General features: G+C 45.7%; 1 protein-coding gene across 1 annotated transcript in view; it reads right to left on the bottom strand.

Annotated features, from left to right (window-relative positions):
* SLC25A10 (solute carrier family 25 member 10) overlaps positions 1-16,676 on the bottom strand; it is a 142,380-nt gene extending 125,704 nt beyond the window's left edge. Inside the window, exon 1 of the mRNA XM_085617517.1 lies at positions 16,486-16,676. Coding sequence (XP_085473643.1) covers positions 16,486-16,575 — 90 coding nt within the window. The 5' untranslated portion in view covers positions 16,576-16,676. The remainder of the gene's footprint in view (positions 1-16,485) is intronic.
* Positions 16,677-18,352: the final 1,676 nt, after the last annotated feature.

Genomic DNA, 18,352 nt, shown 5'->3' with positions numbered 1-18,352 from the left:
TCAGGGTTTTCACCTAGAGTTTTACCAGACACCTTTCCAGGACAAAGTTCCGAGACAACTTAGTTTTTCCCCAACAAGAATGTGTTTATATAGATGCAGAAATAGAATTGCTGCAGAAGCACGCGATTGCTTATTGCGACAACGGAGTTCGCAGTTTCTGCAGCAACGTCTTCCTGGTGCAGAAGAAGGGTGGTGGTCACAGGTTGGTGTTAAAACTGAGAGAATTCAATCATTTCATGGTTTACAAAGACTTCAAGATGGAGGGTATCCATTTGTTGGCAGATCTATTAAAAAAGGGAGATTGGATGGTCCGGCTGGACCTAAAGGACGCCTATCTGATGATTCCTATCTATCCCCCTCATCGGCGCTTCCTACAGTTTCAATGGAGGAACCGGTGGTTGGAATATTTGGCCCTTCCTTTCGGGCTTTCCTCGGCACCATGGTGTTTCTTTTTTTTTTTTTTTAAACCTTTATTGATATATAGTAAATGGACAGGTCAGATCGCCGCGGGATCCCATAGCAATGGGATGACCCTACAGACCAGCAGAGCGGTTCAGTTGTCTCTTACACGGCCATTCAGCTGACATCCCGGAGGACCGGCGGCATTGCAATAAAAACATCACACACGATAGACCAGACAGAATGACTTCTGAGAATGGAAGGTGCATTAGTCCCCAGTCCACACTACAGCCTGACGTGCTTGAATGGCAAGCCTAGTGTTATCCACCCTCTCCTACAAAACTGGTCTAGTTCCTGAGAATTTGTAACCATGTCACAACACCCACCCACCCACCCCACCCACCACACGCTCGCTGTCCCCTCCTTCGTTCCTTCTGCATGTATACGCGTCCGCAATCCCTGCAGCCGGTAGTGACCAGCCACTGCACCCCCCGCTTTCAGGCCATTCGCAACCCTGGGCACCATGGTGTTTCACCAAGGTAATGAAGCTGGTGATAGCCCATCTCAGAGCACAGGGAGTTCGCATGATAGTGTACTTAGACAATGCACTTCATGGCTCAGGCTCACTCATTGGCTAACCTTAATTTGCAGATGGCACTGTCTCTTCTGCAAAACTTGGTACAGACTTCCCCCAACCTTCTGAGGCCAGTAAAAAAAAAGGAAATCCCTTGGCTGTCTGCAGCAGAGGGATTTAGTGCCCCTGTACTCTTGACGGAACCAATCCGTCATGAGCACCGACAGGGTTAAGGGCTTTTCTGTGGGTGGAACTTTGGAAGACATTTTGAAGGTGGCAGACTGGTCACACGACTCCACTTTTAAGAAGTTCTATTTGAAGCCTGTTATGCAAATGGCTTCAGTGGTGCTAAGTAAGATTTAAACCAACATAAGGTGAACCTCCGTTCCAGACATACAATACAAATTTCCCTAGCAACCATGAAGGAAAGTTTCAATTCTATTAAGGACACGGAGGCGAAGATTATTTCACCTAAGATACATTCGCCAGTTAATCCCTTCCCTACGTACCAGGGTGGAATTCTTCGTTGGGTAAGATATCGTTTTTATTGTACAAGTGTACACTTACAAAGAGTAGAAGAGATGTGCCTGTTATTTTGGTTCCTTTTATTCTGATGATTATGACACATTGAATTGTATGGATTAATTGTACAGGAACAAGTTTTGATTATTTTGTATTCTTCACAGGCACTGCCAGGAGCAACAATTTCAGTGCAGACGATCCCATACCTGACATTATCACACAAAGAATGAGCAAGTGCTGTTCCTGGGGGGTGGGGGGGGATGTTGTTATTTGGTGCCCAAGTTACCAGATTTGTTGACTTTTACAAACTTTTGCTTGGACTCACGGGATTTGAAGTCCCTTGTGTCTGATGTTTTGCTCTATCATACATGTTGGGTTGCTGCACTAATTAAGAAGAAAGTTTAAAGCATAATCCTAGCCTCCATTTCCTTAATAGAATTGAAAACGTTCCTATACTGTAGATGGGATTTTTTTTTTGTATTGAATGCTGCCATTGGCCTCTATCCCACAATAAGATACACTTGCAGCTCCCAACAACCACTGCGCAGCTCACTGACATGCCAGGGGTCTGGGAGGGTGGGGGTGTGAGTCATGACAGGCCTTCTGGTCTGGGATCGCGGGAAGGAAAATACAAAGGACAAGATGACCCCAGTCTAAATAACCACTTCCTCCCCGCGACGCCAGCCTACCTTGATGCAAAGTTCAAGCAACCAACTTCCTGTCTTCCCTGCCCCCAGCGCCTAGTGAACTCTTGCACACTGCAAGAGGGCAGGAACTACTCCTCCGGGCACCTGTGTGATTCCACAAACAATAGTCTTCAGCCATAGAATCACAAGAGCATGGAAGCAGTAGGGATCCATGGGCACCCTTGGTCTAACCCCACACACCCCTCAACAGGGTGCGCTAGCTTAAACAGCAGAACAGGCATGAATCTGGACCAGTACAAAAACAAAACATCTGCACCGGAGAGTCTTCATCCATTTGCTGTTCTCATCAGTAACTACTTTGCTTCCAATTACTGCAGATAAATGACCAATGCTTCCTTAAAACAAAAACAAGAAGCGAGAGAGCAGATTCCTTCTGCTACTTTCCAGGTCTATGCAGCTGATAACATAGCAAAGGGGATCAATGCAACTGCTGTGGGAAAGACTGGGAAAACTGCAGGCCACCGACTCGAATAACATCCATACACGCTGCCCTTCCGCAATCAGCAAAATAGAGGCAATTAAGTTAAGTTTGCTGTTCACTGCAGCAATACAAAGCAGCAAGCCTCTGGCAAAGGAGCTATGTGTACAAGCAATGACTAAGTCAATCGTTTAGTTTATTTTGTGCCAGGTGCAGCCCATGTACCCAATCACAGTAACAATAGGACCTAAACATCACCTGCCAAGGTACAGCTTCACATGACAAGGCATAGCTGTCAAATACTGGGTACATTCTAATGTGCGAGGCAGAGTCTTGCACTGCCCAGTACAGCCATCACATTACAGGCACTCCCCTCATATTTCAGTCAACTTTACCGCAAGTCCAGTGACAGGCTCAAATGTCCAGCTGCAAACATTATATCATGGGAATCCTTCCAAGACCACAGGCAAGACTGGCAGTGCAACCTGCATAAATAGGCACTGACAAAGGCAGTATGACTATATTATTTGCCACGAATAGCCACCATACACTTGGCACTGCCTCCTAAACCGACGTGTTGCCATTATATACAAAAAGGATATCATATGCTTTCTAACGAAGGAAGAATTGCATCTCTTTACAAAAAAACAAAAAACATCTTACCATATGCCCAGGTATGGCTTAATTGACCAAGAAATAGCTATCATCCACCCAGTGGTTGGCTCACATTTCAAGATGTAGCCACCATATGTCCGGCAGTAGCCATCAAAAGCACAGCCCCACATGACATATTACAGCCACACAAACCAACACCCTAACTTGTCCATTTAGTTTGATTTTGATAGGCACGGCCTCAATTTTCCGACGCCCTTCCTACCAGTGCAGTCTCATTAAATGGCTCTCTTACTTTTGCCCCCTAAGAGGAGGGCATACATAGCCCATGCCAAGTCAGGTCGGGCGCGGGGGCGCCAGGGAGGCAGAAACCTGCAATGGGAGATTCTGTCTCATTCTCTCGCAATTTAGAAGGTAAAATATTGTTGGCAGTCCTCTGATTTGCTTCCTCTCTGTTCCTGAATCAGCACCAGTCCCCACATGTCCCTAGTGCAAACACACAGCATTCTGTGTGTGTGTCGTTCATGCACGTATGGAACGTATTTAGTTTTTACAAGCCATGTTATACGGACTCTAACAGAGTGGAGCAGGGACCCCACAGTCCAGTTCCCATTCCACTTCACCACTGAAGAATCTTGAGGCGATTGAAATATTTAACTGGCTGAGGCTGCGGTGCGAACGGACTCCTTCTCAAGGACCAGCAGGCTCTTGAAGGACTTGTGTCATGCTGATAAACAGATACTACAGAGTCTGTACAGGTAAACAAAGCAACCAGACAATCTACTCGTGCGCATTCTCCTGTTAGTAACGACCTACTTGATGCCCCTCCACTTCACAAAAGCAACAGTGCAGGCCCCAAGTTTTTACAAGGCCACCTTGATCCAAACAAACAGGGACCGATTATGATTTCGGTGGGACCGACTCCGACGTGCCATCAGTGTTGGTCCCATCGACATCTATATCTGCGGTCAGACCGCCACATTACGATGCGGTCTGTCAGACTGCATTGCTCCAGAGATCGACCGATAGCTTCAGAAAGGCTCAAGGAGCATGTCGAGCAGTCAGTCGGATCACATTCCCCACAATGGAGGTAGTACCTTCTCAGGCACCGCCGTGGGGATTACGATCCACTTTTCCACCAGCAATTTTACGTTGGTTCTTCTGACATGAAAACGCTGGGGGAAAAGGCTGTATTGGGGCTCCCTAGCAGGGTCCATGTCCCCCAGGGCCCACCGCTGTGGTGCCCCCCTAAACATCCCTGCATCGTGTGGCAGGCACTGCATGGTGCCTGCCACAGGGTGCAGGGATGTTTATAAACATGCTTTTTAGTATTGGGACTTGTGCTGCGGCCCTTTTCTGGGCCACAGCAAAAGCCTCAATGCAAAGAGGCAGTTGGATCCTAATTTGGCGGTCGGGATGCCGACTGACTACCTGTCGGCCAGTCTATTTACCCTCAACGATGCTGGTAGGATGCTCGTCCGGCCGGCATCGTAATCGGGCCCACAGTCATTGGAACTGAAACATTCCAACGATTAACTCAAAATGAGGGGCGAAATATTTCCAGAGAGCTGCAGTGCTTCATTTGTCAAAGTTGCAATGCTGGCAGCCAAAGGTCTGCCCAGAAGCCCGAGGCCGGTGCTAGTAAATGTCCAAGCGCCGAATATGAACCGAAGGCTGCGTGTTTGGACCCTTTTTAATCCACCCCTTGCCCCTTTATCTAAGCCTTGTTGCTTTCCTTCTTTCTTACTTTGTGCCTTGGTTTCCGTCTCTCTCTTCTTCCTTCTTTCTCTATTCTGCGTGTTTTGCTCTATTGCCCTTGGGAAATGTCTGAAGAGGAAAAATAAGTGCCAGTCCCCAAAAATTAGTGTTGGTGGCACCCACCGGCCAGGGCAAATTAAGCCCTGGGGCAAATTAAGCCCTGGGGCTGCTCTGACAGACACAGTGTTACCAGAGGGTTGCACTAAAAGGAAGTCGCAAGTGTGAGAAAATGAACGAAAAAGCTGCCAACGTGTGCTGTCAAAGTCAGCCTCTGAGCGAACTCACTTCTGTGATATATCCAGCCTTAATTCCCCACTGCACACGCACTAGAGGGTCTGACTCACAACCAAGTCCACCCTGATGTGACAAAAATTAATTACCTATAATTTTAACAACAAGTCTGTGAGGTCAACGTTTGATGATTAGGTAAAAAAAAAGTCTGAATATAATGTTAACGCTGAATTACGGATCTCCGGTACCCTGGTTATTGCGGAAATGTGATTATTCATGGTCTTTGTTTTCGTAATCACTGGCTCGCATGTGCGCTCCTACGACATCGTGATGTTGTGAATTTTCCCAGGGCTTTAAGTGGGCCGGGTCCTTAAAAGCAGGTTCCCTATCGGGTTCTCCATTTTTACCCTCACAGTGGGGAAAAAAATCTTAACTCCGCAGCAGTACCACTGCTCGCAGCCTTTAATGTAATCTCGGAGACTCGTTTAGCTCTTTCACAGTCTCGTCATTTCCGAACGGAAGCATTTCAATATTATATGCAATGAAGCCACAGTTGTTGCTTATTTGTATGCAACTAACAACCATTAAAAAAGCCAATAGCCCTGTCTCGTTGTAGGTGTAATGTTACTTGTTGTATCATATCTGGGTGCAATGACAGAAGCAACACAATACCAGTCGGTCGGCAAAATATGTCAAGTACAGATTTTTAGTTTCGGTGTTTTTAAGCCACGCCCTTTGAGAGCCCCCACGTTTTTTCATCCCATTTAAAGCCCTGAAATACTCGTGAGTGGCCGGCTCCATTGCCCCATTAAAGATACAGCCAGCCAGTGCAATTCTCGGAGGCTGACGCTTCTCGCACGTGGTCACGTTACACATTAACACATATGCACGCCGCGCTAGTCTGGCTTGGCATTGCACCACATGCTGCCTTCATCGCCCGTGGCAGTGGGTGGCGACAGGGCCGAGTGTTGAAATGACACACCCAGACCTGTCCTCTAACATGATACGCACAAAGGCTCACAAAAGTAGATTAGATAGTGGAGCAGAACTCTGGCTTGGAAGGTGTAAATGCAAACACTATGTTTATACGCAGGTCCACCTACGTTATTTGACATTGTAGTTAGATTTATATAGAGCTAGACAGCGATAAAGGACAAAGTCCAGATGTACTAAAGATTCTGCGATCGCAAACCCTACGATCGTTGTGAGTGCACGACGGCCATTCCCAATGTACCAAACTCATTTTAAGGGTCTGTAAAGTTTTACGGCTTGCACTCATAAAATGGGTTTTGGGATCCATACAGAATTATAATTTGTGAGGGGCCTGACAAGGGTATTCCTTACAAATTGCGACTCGTTATGGTATGCGTCAATGGTCTGCAATAGCATTTCTGGACGGAAACCATCGACCAGTTTCCGATTCCTCAAAGGAGGGGGCTACTGATTCACAAAGGGGAGGGTGGCCTCTTGGGACTCATCCCACTATGGGAATCAGGTTGCAGCATCAGGGGGGAGTAGTAGGCAGTGGTACTTTGGACCACCGCCAGCTCTCCCCTGGTGCTTTCCAAAATGGGAACTTATTTTTGCTTTAAAGAAGCACCGGTTCGTTAAAGAACTAGGGCTGCATTAAAAAAAAGAACTTTCCCTTTAGAGAATGCAATCACAAGAATGGTGGTCTGCTATCACTTGCAGACCACAACACAAAAAGTCAGTGTGCAAATTGCGACCACTTTTTGCAAATGGTCAAAAGTATGCCGCATGGGAGGTGAGGTACACTGTGGCATGGGCAAATTATGTCTCACCACATTCTGGGGCACCATTATCTATGCTGACATTTTAACACTCATCAAATACCAAGTCCAGCGCTTTGAATGGTACAGTGATTTCATAAGAAAGAAAATTACAAACATTCATACCCTATTTAAAACGTTAGTCACCAAATAATACTTTTGTTGTGCATGGAGGCACGGAAGACTGGTTTGAGTGGAACACATCCAATGTTGCACTCTGAAGAAACAGGGCCTACTGTATACACTTCTTGCAGGTAATTCTCATTTATTCCCAATACTGGTCTTAGTTGAACTAAAGTTTACCCGGTGTTCATATTACAGGACATTCGAGATTCTTCTAAAATCTGAGCTCTCTCGAAACAACTGCTGCTTTTAGAAGGGCTGTGTAAACAGTGAAGCCAGGCCGTTTAATGACAAAGAGGCATCATTATTTCCACTTCATGGAATTACGCATAGGTATTCAAAGTTTTTTAAATCAGCTGAACGCCCGACACTTTCTGCGAGCAGTTTGGACGTGTGCCAAATACAGGATTAGCACAAATACCTCTCGTATCTGATTTTCGCCGAGGCAATATCTTCCAAGTCCCACCTGGAGAAGTCGAAGATCGCTCAAGCAGAAGTGTGCGTTAGAGGTAATATCGTGAGCAAAGGTTGGCTCAAAATACTTTTCTACAGTTTTTCTCATTACTTTTGCAAACGTTATCATGGCGTGAAAGTGCACCAGATACTGTGCACAAGGGATTAGTGCTGGAGTTTTTTTTGTACACAATGTAACCAGCTAACAAGAAATCGAGCCATAAATGGGAAAAATCGTCACCTATTTAGATGCCTGAATACAGCAAACAACAGCTAACAGAGGACCTGTAAAAAAAAAAGTGTCAGACATGATGTTGCACCAACTTTACAATCACTATCGCATTTTAATTTTACAGTGGCTCTACTTTAAGTGTGGAAATGGCCTAGAAATGGGTCAAAATCGTGTAGATCTCGAAATGGTGCAAACATTGAATTCCTGTGACGTCGCCGGAATGAGAGATTGACCTGAAAAGCACAGTGGGGCCGCCAATGAAGACCTGCTCTTTGGCACGTGGAATAATGTATGTGCTTAGGTGTGTGTTCTTTAAGTGACCACTCGCTGCTCCGCTGCTGCTTGGTGGAGTGAACTGAAAGCCTCAGTGGTCAAGTTGCATCCAAGGAACACATCAAATATTTCTACTCACGTGTAAGTATAAACCTGGTGCCCTGGATGACCTTGCTGCTCGGACATCAAGCAGAGAAGGGCAACTGTAGGTTATTTCATACGATTTCCTTCCCAAAACCCCATCAAAAATGGAACAGTTTCACTGGAGACTTCTCCATCTCCTCTTTTACGACAGGGTTTGGCAAATGCATAACACATATTCATCATCAGCCTTCAGGCAGGAAATGGGCCAGGGTAACAGACAGTGCTTGCTGTTTCACAACCCATTTTCAAATATGTGGCACATTCCATATTGAATAGTAATCCTGTTTAAGTCAGGGAATTTAAAAATATATGGTTAGACAAACCCAATATGCCCCATCCAAAAACTATTACCGCTGGCCTAGACACACTGAACCTACATCAGATTGTCCACAAATCCCCCACACATATCTAGACACATCCTAAATGTCAGTTCTGCAAATCCAGAACCTTTGAAAGGATTACTCAAGTCACATGGTCAGATTTTGTAGCTTTCCAACATAACACACCGCAAATCAACACACCTAAGGCCACCTTGCATGCATCCACCCATTGACCAAACACAATTTTGAGTACTTAGAAACACAACTAACATCCAACACCGATCTAGACACAATAAATTCAGGTCAAAACTTTAGGAAGTGCTCCAGGAAGCTTTTCATATCCTAATAACACTAAGAACACCAAAACCTGACAAAAGCAAACAAGCATCTTGGAGAAATGCAGAATTAAAAGAGATAAAACGACGAATTGCAAAGCTGAACGCATCTGGCTCAAAACAAATAGCAATCACGACAAACTTCCCCTACACAAACGCAAAAGAATATACAAGTCAACAATCAAAAAAACTAAAAAAAGGTTTTATTCAGACAAAATACAAAATGTTAAACATGCAAATAAAGAATTTTATAAAATTCTCACAGAATTTCGCAAATCTAAATACTCAGAAAGAACTTCTCATTACTCAAGAATTTATTGACCAACTGGCAAAACATTACAGAACCAAAGCAGTCATGTTGGACTTCTAATTCAAAATAAAGAAAAACCACCACCACCAAACCATTTCCAACAATCCCCTCCAAGTGCAGGCTAGCCAAACCTCTGTGTTCCTTCAAACAACTATCACAAAGTGAATTTATGTATCTTGCCAAAACAAGCAGGCCAGCTGGCTGCTCTTCGGACTCTTGTCCACCACAAATCTTCAAGAACATTCTTTTAACTACCTCTTCAGCTACACCAGTAAGAATCATCATCAATAATGAACAACAGGAATCTTTCCAGAAGACTTTAAAAAGGCATAAATATTTCCATTAGAAAGAAAAAAAACTTGGACCCACATGACCCCAACAACTACAGGCCAATTACAAATTGGCCTTTCCTGAGCAAACTAATAGAAAGTGGACTATTCGCCCAGATATCACAATTAATTGAAGATAACTTCATACTTTCCTACTTCCAAACAGGATTCCATCCAGGAAGAGGCACATAATCTGCCCTCATCGTCATCTGGAGTGACTTTAAAAACACAGTAGACCAGAACGGGATCGCAGCACTACGTCTCTAGGCCCTCTCACCTGCCTTCAACCTAGTTGACCATGACACTGTAATCCAAAGACTCTATGAAGCAAGCATAGAGGGGCAGCACTCGACTGGATCACATTCTTCCTTCAAAACAGAACACATGTCATCCATACTCCACCTATCTCATCCAAATTCTACTTCAAAAAGCAGGGGTTCCTCAAGGCTCTCATCTCACCATTGCTTTTCAATATCGACATGAGGTCATTACCAGCAATGATCACTTAATTTCAGCTCACATGCTGTAACTATGCAGATTACACACAAATACTGCTTAAACTGAAAAGCCACAGAGACATTGGAAACTCAAAAAATCTTCAGTTGCAAAGAGTCTTTCATCAGTGGATGACATGAAACCATCTCATTCTGAATGTTTCCAAATCTGAAATACTTGCATTTGGGTGGAACCCCAAGTATTGCTCTAGGCAAACTACAACGGGGTGTTTATGACGGTGGCTTGGCCATCCCAGATATATACAAATACTATTGAGTGGCGCAATTGCTAGAAATTAATGACTGGGCCTTTTTGGATAGGCAAGAGCCGCCATATCGAGTTGATCAAGATGCCATGGGCCATGGAGGACACCAGGTGATTCTCTATAGCAGGAAAAGAGAACGGGTCATGCCAATGCAAGGGGTCAAGGTGTGACGAGAAGTGCAGAGCTATTTGGGCTGGACTGGCAGACTCACCTACCTGACCCCTCTGTGGCATAGTGACATGTTCCATGAGATAGGGGAATTGGGGGGGGGGCTTTTCCGGGTGGGAATTGATTGTGAAAGAACATCTGAGCGGCATTTGGAGGGGCCAGGTCAGAATACGATTCGAGACCCTTCGCCAGGAATTTAGGATGGCGAAGTCGGAGTACTATTAATACCTCTGGCTGGGACACACCCTGTGGAGCCACATTCTCGAGGGAGAACAGCTCCCAGAAGCGTCGGCTCTGAAGGACCGTTTGGTCACGGAGCCATCACCGAAAAAGGAATATCCACTATCTATAAAAAACTGATTAAAAACTCCCGACATATTGGGAGCACTGACAGAAACGTGGACAGATGACTTGGGCGACGTTTATGACAAAGAATGGGTGGAGGCTATCCAGAGCACATGAGAGATAGTCATTAGAACAAGATTCCGATTGGTCCATCTTAGGATTGTAAATAGGTCTTGCTAGTCAAGGACCCTCTTGCACAAAATAGGAAGAGCGGACACGCTACTATGCCTCCAGGGATGTAACCAAGAGGGCACATTCTTTCAAATCCTATAGGAGTTTCTGCTGATACAAGACTTTTGCCGTAAGTTCGTGCCTGAAATGTCCCGGGTTATGTCTTTACCTATGCCCCTAGATGCGAAAGGGCTCCTCCGGATGGTGACAGGTGAGGAAACCTGGTCGAGACACCTGAAGATTTGGTTAGCACTGGCTGCGGGGTTGCAAAGCGCAATATAGCAAGGGCATGGGGTCAAAGTATTCCCCCCAGCATTGAAGATTGTGAATCAGGCCTTGACTGAAGTCAGACGGCAGAACAGAGGGTTTATCAAAGTCGGGGATACCCTAAAAAGTGAGAAAAGGTGTGGAGGGCCTGGAGTGCTTTCAAGTGTTACTAATCAGGGAGTGTGCTACTGGAAGCAGCGGGGGAGTTTCTCTGTGTTGTGCCTGACACAGATGACCATTTTCCGAATTGTACACTGGCCGGGCAAGCACCATTTTGAAGATAACTCAAATGTGATTTAGACATGTTGTAATTTTCATTGCTAAAGGTGACATGTAAAGCTGTGTTTACCCCCTGTATAAGCGGTCTGCTGAGCAACATTTTCAATAAAAAAAGTGTTTTAAACTCACATGTGGTGACTGGAAAAAATATGACTGCACCTGGCCTGACAATCTGGGACCACCATCTATCTAAGGCAGTAAGAAACCTTGGAATTACCATGGACTCCAAGTCATCAATGAATGCTTAAGTGGACAGATTTGGAAGATCATGCTTCTTTGCTATGAAAACTCCACCCACCTAGGAATTGAACACAAGGTCCAGGCTACTATCTATTATGTACTGTCTAAAGTTAATTACTCCAGAGGCCTCCATCATGAATCATCTTTATCAACTATTAGAAGACTACAATGGATTTAGAACTTTGCCGCCAGACTACTCCTACATGTAAAGCCACAAGCCCACATCTCCCCTGCCTTGAGGGCCCTACATTAGTTACCGGTTTCCAGAAGATCCACCTTCAAGCTGCTTTGTATCCCCCACAAAGCAGTACATGGAACAAAAATGCTTTTCATCAGGAATGAAATCACCAAATACATTCAACAAAAGAACCTCCGCTCCAGATTGGCGCTTCGCCTCAAAACCCCAACATATAAGAAAAAAACAAAATGGGTGGTACATCTTTCTCTGTTCAAGCAGCCAAACTATGGAATTCATTGCCTCAAATATAAGATCCATGGATAACTAAGTTATCTTCAGAAGAGCACTCAAGATTTGCCTCTTTTCTATATAACCACCATACTCAAACGTACAGAATATACCTGTGTATATAAACATTTATAATTTGATTACATGTATTTAGATATGTGCATTTCTTTGTACAAAATATATATATATATATATATATATATATATATATATATATATATATTCTACCTGTGGTTTAACAATATATAGATATTCTTTAGGTCTGCTTAACAATTAGGTTTAAAATATACAAATATATAATATTTTATGCTTAAGATGTATATAGATTAACCACGCAAAAACCAAAGGAAATGATGGACGGAGTGTTGAACATTGCAAGCACTCACCCCCAGTCAACTGATCTGGGTTTAATCCATCACCATTCTTTAGCCCACTCTGCCACCCCAGTTCAGACATGGCCATATGCAAATCAGTCTGACCCTGTGCCTCATGGGAACAGTCCAGCCCGAACTGCCAAGCCATGTCTTCCCTGGACCGGAAACAAGCTTCCTAGGACCGGTTTCTGGCATTTCAGCCGTCTTCAGCCAGGCTTGCTGGAATCCAGTGGCAAAGTGAGCAAGGGACTCACGTCTGAGCATACCCTGCCAACTTATGGCGAACAAAGCAAAAACCAAAGGAAATGATGGACGGAGTGTTGAACATTGCAAGCACTCACCCCCAGTCAACTGATCTGGGTTTAATCCATCACCATTCTTTAGCCCACTCTGCCACCCCAGTTCAGACATGGCCATATGCAAATCAGTCTGACCCTGTGCCTCATGGGAACAGTCCAGCCCGAACTGCCAAGCCATGTCTTCCCTGGACCGGAAACAAGCTTCCTAGGACCGGTTTCTGGCATTTCAGCCGTCTTCAGCCAGGCTTGCTTGAATCCAGTGGCAAAGTGAGCAAGGGACTCACGTCTGAGCATACCCTGCCAACTTATGGCGAACAAAGTAAAAACCAAAGGAAATGATGGACGGAGTGTTGAACATTGCAAGCACTCACCCCCAGTCAACTGATCTGGGTTTAATCCATCACCATTCTTTAGCCCACTCTGCCACCCCAGTTCAGACATGGCCATATGCAAATCAGTCTGACCCTGTGCCTCATGGGAACAGTCCAGCCCGAACTGCCAAGCCATGTCTTCCCTGGACCGGAAACAAGCTTCCTAGGACCGGTTTCTGGCATTTCAGCCGTCTTCAGCCAGGCTTGCTTGAATCCAGTGGCAAAGTGAGCAAGGGACTCACGTCTGAGCATACCCTGCCAACTTATGGCGAACAAAGCAAAAACCAAAGGAAATGATGGACGGAGTGTTGAACATTGCAAGCACTCACCCCCAGTCAACTGATCTGGGTTTAATCCATCACCATTCTTTAGCCCACTCTGCCACCCCAGTTCAGACATGGCCATATGCAAATCAGTCTGACCCTGTGCCTCATGGGAACAGTCCAGCCCGAACTGCCAAGCCATGTCTTCCCTGGACCGGAAACAAGCTTCCTAGGACCGGTTTCTGGCATTTCAGCCGTCTTCAGCCAGGCTTGCTGGAATCCAGTGGCAAAGTGAGCAAGGGACTCACGTCTGAGCATACCCTGCCAACTTATGGCGAACAAAGCAAAAACCAAAGGAAATGATGGACGGAGTGTTGAACATTGCAAGCACTCACCCCCAGTCAACTGATCTGGGTTTAATCCATCACCATTCTTTAGCCCACTATATATATATATTCTACCTGTGGTTTAACAATATATAGATATTCTTTAGGTCTGCTTAACAATTAGGTTTAAAATATACAAATATATAATATTTTATGCTTAAGATGTATATAGATTAACCACACCACATGTGAAAAGTGTTCCCTGAATGATACTCAATTCCTCCCAGTAGCCGGTCTGCGGTGTCTTCCAGCAGTGCAGGTGCGTGCATTTATTACACCAATATCTTCTGTAAATTATAACCCGCAAACCCAGATACCTTGGATCATAACTGGTGGTCTCCATTCATCTTTAAGGATTTTCAACACCGCATTTAATACAATAATTCAAAGGGTTTCTTGTATTAAAAATAAACTTGTTTTGGTTATTCCCCCGACGCTAATAACAGCGATACTAGAAATGCAATCTCTCTCTGAATTTTAAACACTTAACTTCCTGCCCGCTGTACAGTCACTTTCTAGTAGCAGACTGCCTGCTTGTTGGGGTCCATTACAACTACTGAGCTATATGCTTTTCAGCAGATTTTGGTATTAGAATTGATCATATCTCAATCATTGGGCTGCTTCCAGTTCTACTACATATACAATTTTGTATGCAGGCTTAATCATTTAAGCTTTGTGGCATTTAAGCTTTGTGGCCCTCTTCTAATGTCGGTGCATGCCGAAACACTCTGCATTTTAAAAGTTACAAGTGTTTCAAATAAGTATCAAACGTCAGCCATCAGGATCACCACCCACGCTGTAGGAGTGAACCCACATAAAACCGCGACTAGGCACAGATCAATCACCTGCAGAACTGGGCGTCTGCACAACCAACTGCTGGCCACAGATCAGCCAAACCAAGCTAAATGTGTACGCAGGCTCCTCACCTGCAGATTCGTGCATAACCCCAACTTTAATTTAGTTAAAAAAAAACATACCAGACCTTGGCTTGCAACCACAGAACCTGTAGCTGGATACAGGTCAGTCACATAAAGACTAGTACAGGTGTAAGCCCTCACAGGTGGGTACAGCCTGGTCACCTAGATAACAGAGTGTGTAACCAACCAATTACTGGGTACATACTAGTTAGCAGCAGCATTGACTTATGCAGAGACCATAACTAAACAGCCAAATAGTATTGGGCCTGCAACCATGGCTGGGTTCATTGTCAGTCTAGTCACAAACCAAATGAAAACGTACAAATGGTCATTCTGGTAGGTAACTGAACAGGATGGTCACGAAGCGAACTGTGTATGCTGCCCAAAAAGATAAGCAACTTAGGGGTCTGTTTTAATCTGCCATTAGGCAAACACTACCATACGCAGTGATGGACTCACTGCAGAGGCATCCACCTAGAGATACGTTCATATGAGGGGCACTGGTACTGATATGCCACAAGAAGAAGTTCTACTACTGTTGTTGCTTTATCTAAAGAGTGATATTTACAATGGAAATGAATCATTTGGTTAATTTCGAGCTACAAAGAATGCATGGATTGTAACACAAACACATCTAATTTGAAATAACTTTATATAATGTTTTACCTGCTTAAGATACTCACGTTAGAAATGGGAATTAAATAGTAACCCCCTTAAGGGATCAGTTTACTCTCAAATTGCAAAGGCAGGGGGAAACTATTCTCACTTCAAAATCTTACCTTGAGCAGTGTGTGCAATCACACACCCTATGGCTGAGGACAGACCAGCCACCTGCAGGACAGACCAGCCACCTGCAGGACAGACCAGCCACCTGCAGGCCAGTGCTTCTTCTCAACTCATGAGTGGGTACAAACTAGACACACATCAAACTGAAAGTCCGCACATCCCATACTCAGTTGCCTACAAACCTGGATATCCACAGGGCTGAGCACAGGCATAATAACGGTAGAACTGGCAAAGCCCACAGCAGGGACAGAGATCAGTTCCTTGCAAAGGCGGCATGCACACAAGCCACTGCGAGGTAAGGGCGCTTTAGAACTACTTGCTCAGTGTCCAGAGATGTAAGCCTTCCATCAGCAAAATTGTGCTGCGCACCATCCACAAAGATACCAATGGTTGGATACAAACCAGTCGCCTCCATAACTGGTCTAAATCACAAATCACCGCTGGGTAGACCCTATCCATAACAAACCAAACCGAATACACCCAACCATAAAGGTCAGTCTCCTACAAAATTGGGTCATCACACAAGTCGTGCCACAGCAAGTTTCTCGACAGTCACCTGCAGCCCACAGATAAGCAATGAGCCATCCACCACCACCCTCTCAGAGAAAAATCCCAGACCACCTGCCTGCCAGATTCCACAGCTGTCACTGAGCTCCTGGGGTACGGGTCACTTCTCTCCCACCCCGTGTTACCGACCCTTGTACCCTCCGCTGCACCAGCGATCACTGTGTGTAAAGTCTTACAGCCCCATGAACAACAGCCCCACCAGCCCACCCCCTGTGCACTAATTCCCCCCAGCCATCCCTGGCCGCATGGGTGCCAACTCCTGGTTCCCAAGGCTGCGCCCTCCTGCGACTCCTCACCTTGAGCAGGTCCAGAGGGTGGGTGCAGCAGGCCGCACCGCAGGAGGCAATACCCCCGAAGTACCAACGCGACACCCGGCGTTCCGCCATAGTGAAGGCAGTCAGCGTGTGAGCCTGGCAGCCAGGGGCAGAGAGCCAGCCGTGCTTGGCCTGCTGTGTGCTGGCCTGGGCGGGGGATTCGAGCGTAAAAGCAGCGGGTATAGGCCCGGGCGAGGGAGGCGGGACTAACTCGGGATGTGGGCGGGGCTGAGCCCAGGATACGCCTCGCGGCCCGGAGACAGGCCTGTAGGGTGCAGATAATAACCACGTGGGAGGCAGGTTCACGGAACTTGCAGTCCTCGGCCAGAATGCCAGCCTTGACCGCGCGTCATTGCCGGGTTAAACCCCCTTCTCGGAGCCGTGCCTGCACCTCCGTCTTCTTAGTCCGGCGTTGAAACGACCTCCAATTCTGAAACCCCGCCCACACTGCACCCCCGCGCTCTGACTTGCACTGACAGCCCAGGCATTGACCTCCTCTTCGGTCCAGGCCTACCTCACGGAGTCTGGTCTCCTTATGGGGCCTTGCCCTCTGGACGAATACAATATTTGAAAATACAGTATTGTGTTCTCATGAAAAACCATACAAGCACTAACGAAATAAATGCATGGGGATTGTCCTGACTAAGTAATGCTGCTTTTTAAATTCTTAAAATTGTTTTAAGATGCTATTTTATGTATTTTATTCAGGTTTCTGTGATTACTCTTGGCACCTTGACCTTTTTATTAAGGGTTTAATGCTTGGGGTATTAACCTGGAAATTGAGTTGTATAAATATTAATGACGCACTGACGCACTTGCACTTTCGCCACATAATTGTGTTAGTGAGACCCAAGTCATGGACTCTGTGGATACTGTTTTATTCATATGATGCTAATATCCTGTTAATGTAAAGCGCTTTTGTAGTATGTGGGGTCACATGGAGGAAGAACAGGACGTACCCAATATGCTGCAGGTAAGTGTAGGTTTATTCATAATTACAATACACACTTAAAGGAGAGCGCCGGGAGACCGCCGCTCTGCTCGCGGGCTCCGCGCTCCCTGCCGCTTCTAAGATGGCCACCGCGCTCTACGTCATCACGTTGGGACGTGAAGACTAGAGCGCGACGCTACATATCTCCCTTCTTTATGGATATACATTTCACAAATACGATAAAGTCTCACAGTCTACCTGCTGGTGGGCTCATTCCCATCTCCCATCTCAAAGTCTCTGTACTTCAACGGTCTTACCACAGCGCTTCCGGTGCGGGTGCGTCTCACCGGAGTACTGAAAGTGTACACAGCAACTTCTTGGGAATTTTTCACTCCACTACGTTCTATACTCAGGGGAACCCCTCTATGAGGTGATCCACTGTTGTTTTCCAAGAGTTCCAAGGCACCTGGATCACTCCCCATCTCTGCTTCTTCCCCTCTCTCTCTTTCTCTAGTGTTTTTACTGTGCCTTCTCCCACTGGATTGGCTTCAGTATCTTGAGTCTGGGGAGTCACTGTCTGTCCTCTTTCTCTTTCATTCCATCGCAGAATCTTGTTGCATTTAGACATCCTGTCCTGAGACCAAACTTTCCCATCGCTCAGTAGGGCTGCTCGGTTGCAAACTTCTTCCACTTGCATGGGTGCGCTGAACTTGCTGTCACCTTTCCTTCCTAACTGGGCTAGTTTGACTCGAACCCACCCTCCTCTCTCTAACTCCATCTCCTTGACATTTCGTCTTCTGTTGAAGTGTTCCGTATATATTCTTTGCGCTTTTTCTAGATTGTGGTGCACTACTACTGGAGACCACTTGCTCATGATAGTGCGCTCCTTCCAAGCTACATTGTCTTTCGTGAATGGGT

Source organism: Triturus cristatus, chromosome 7 (assembly GCF_964204655.1).
Source record: "Triturus cristatus chromosome 7, aTriCri1.1, whole genome shotgun sequence".
NCBI lineage: Eukaryota > Metazoa > Chordata > Amphibia > Caudata > Salamandridae > Triturus > Triturus cristatus.
This window is presented reverse-complemented; position numbering and strand designations above follow the sequence as displayed.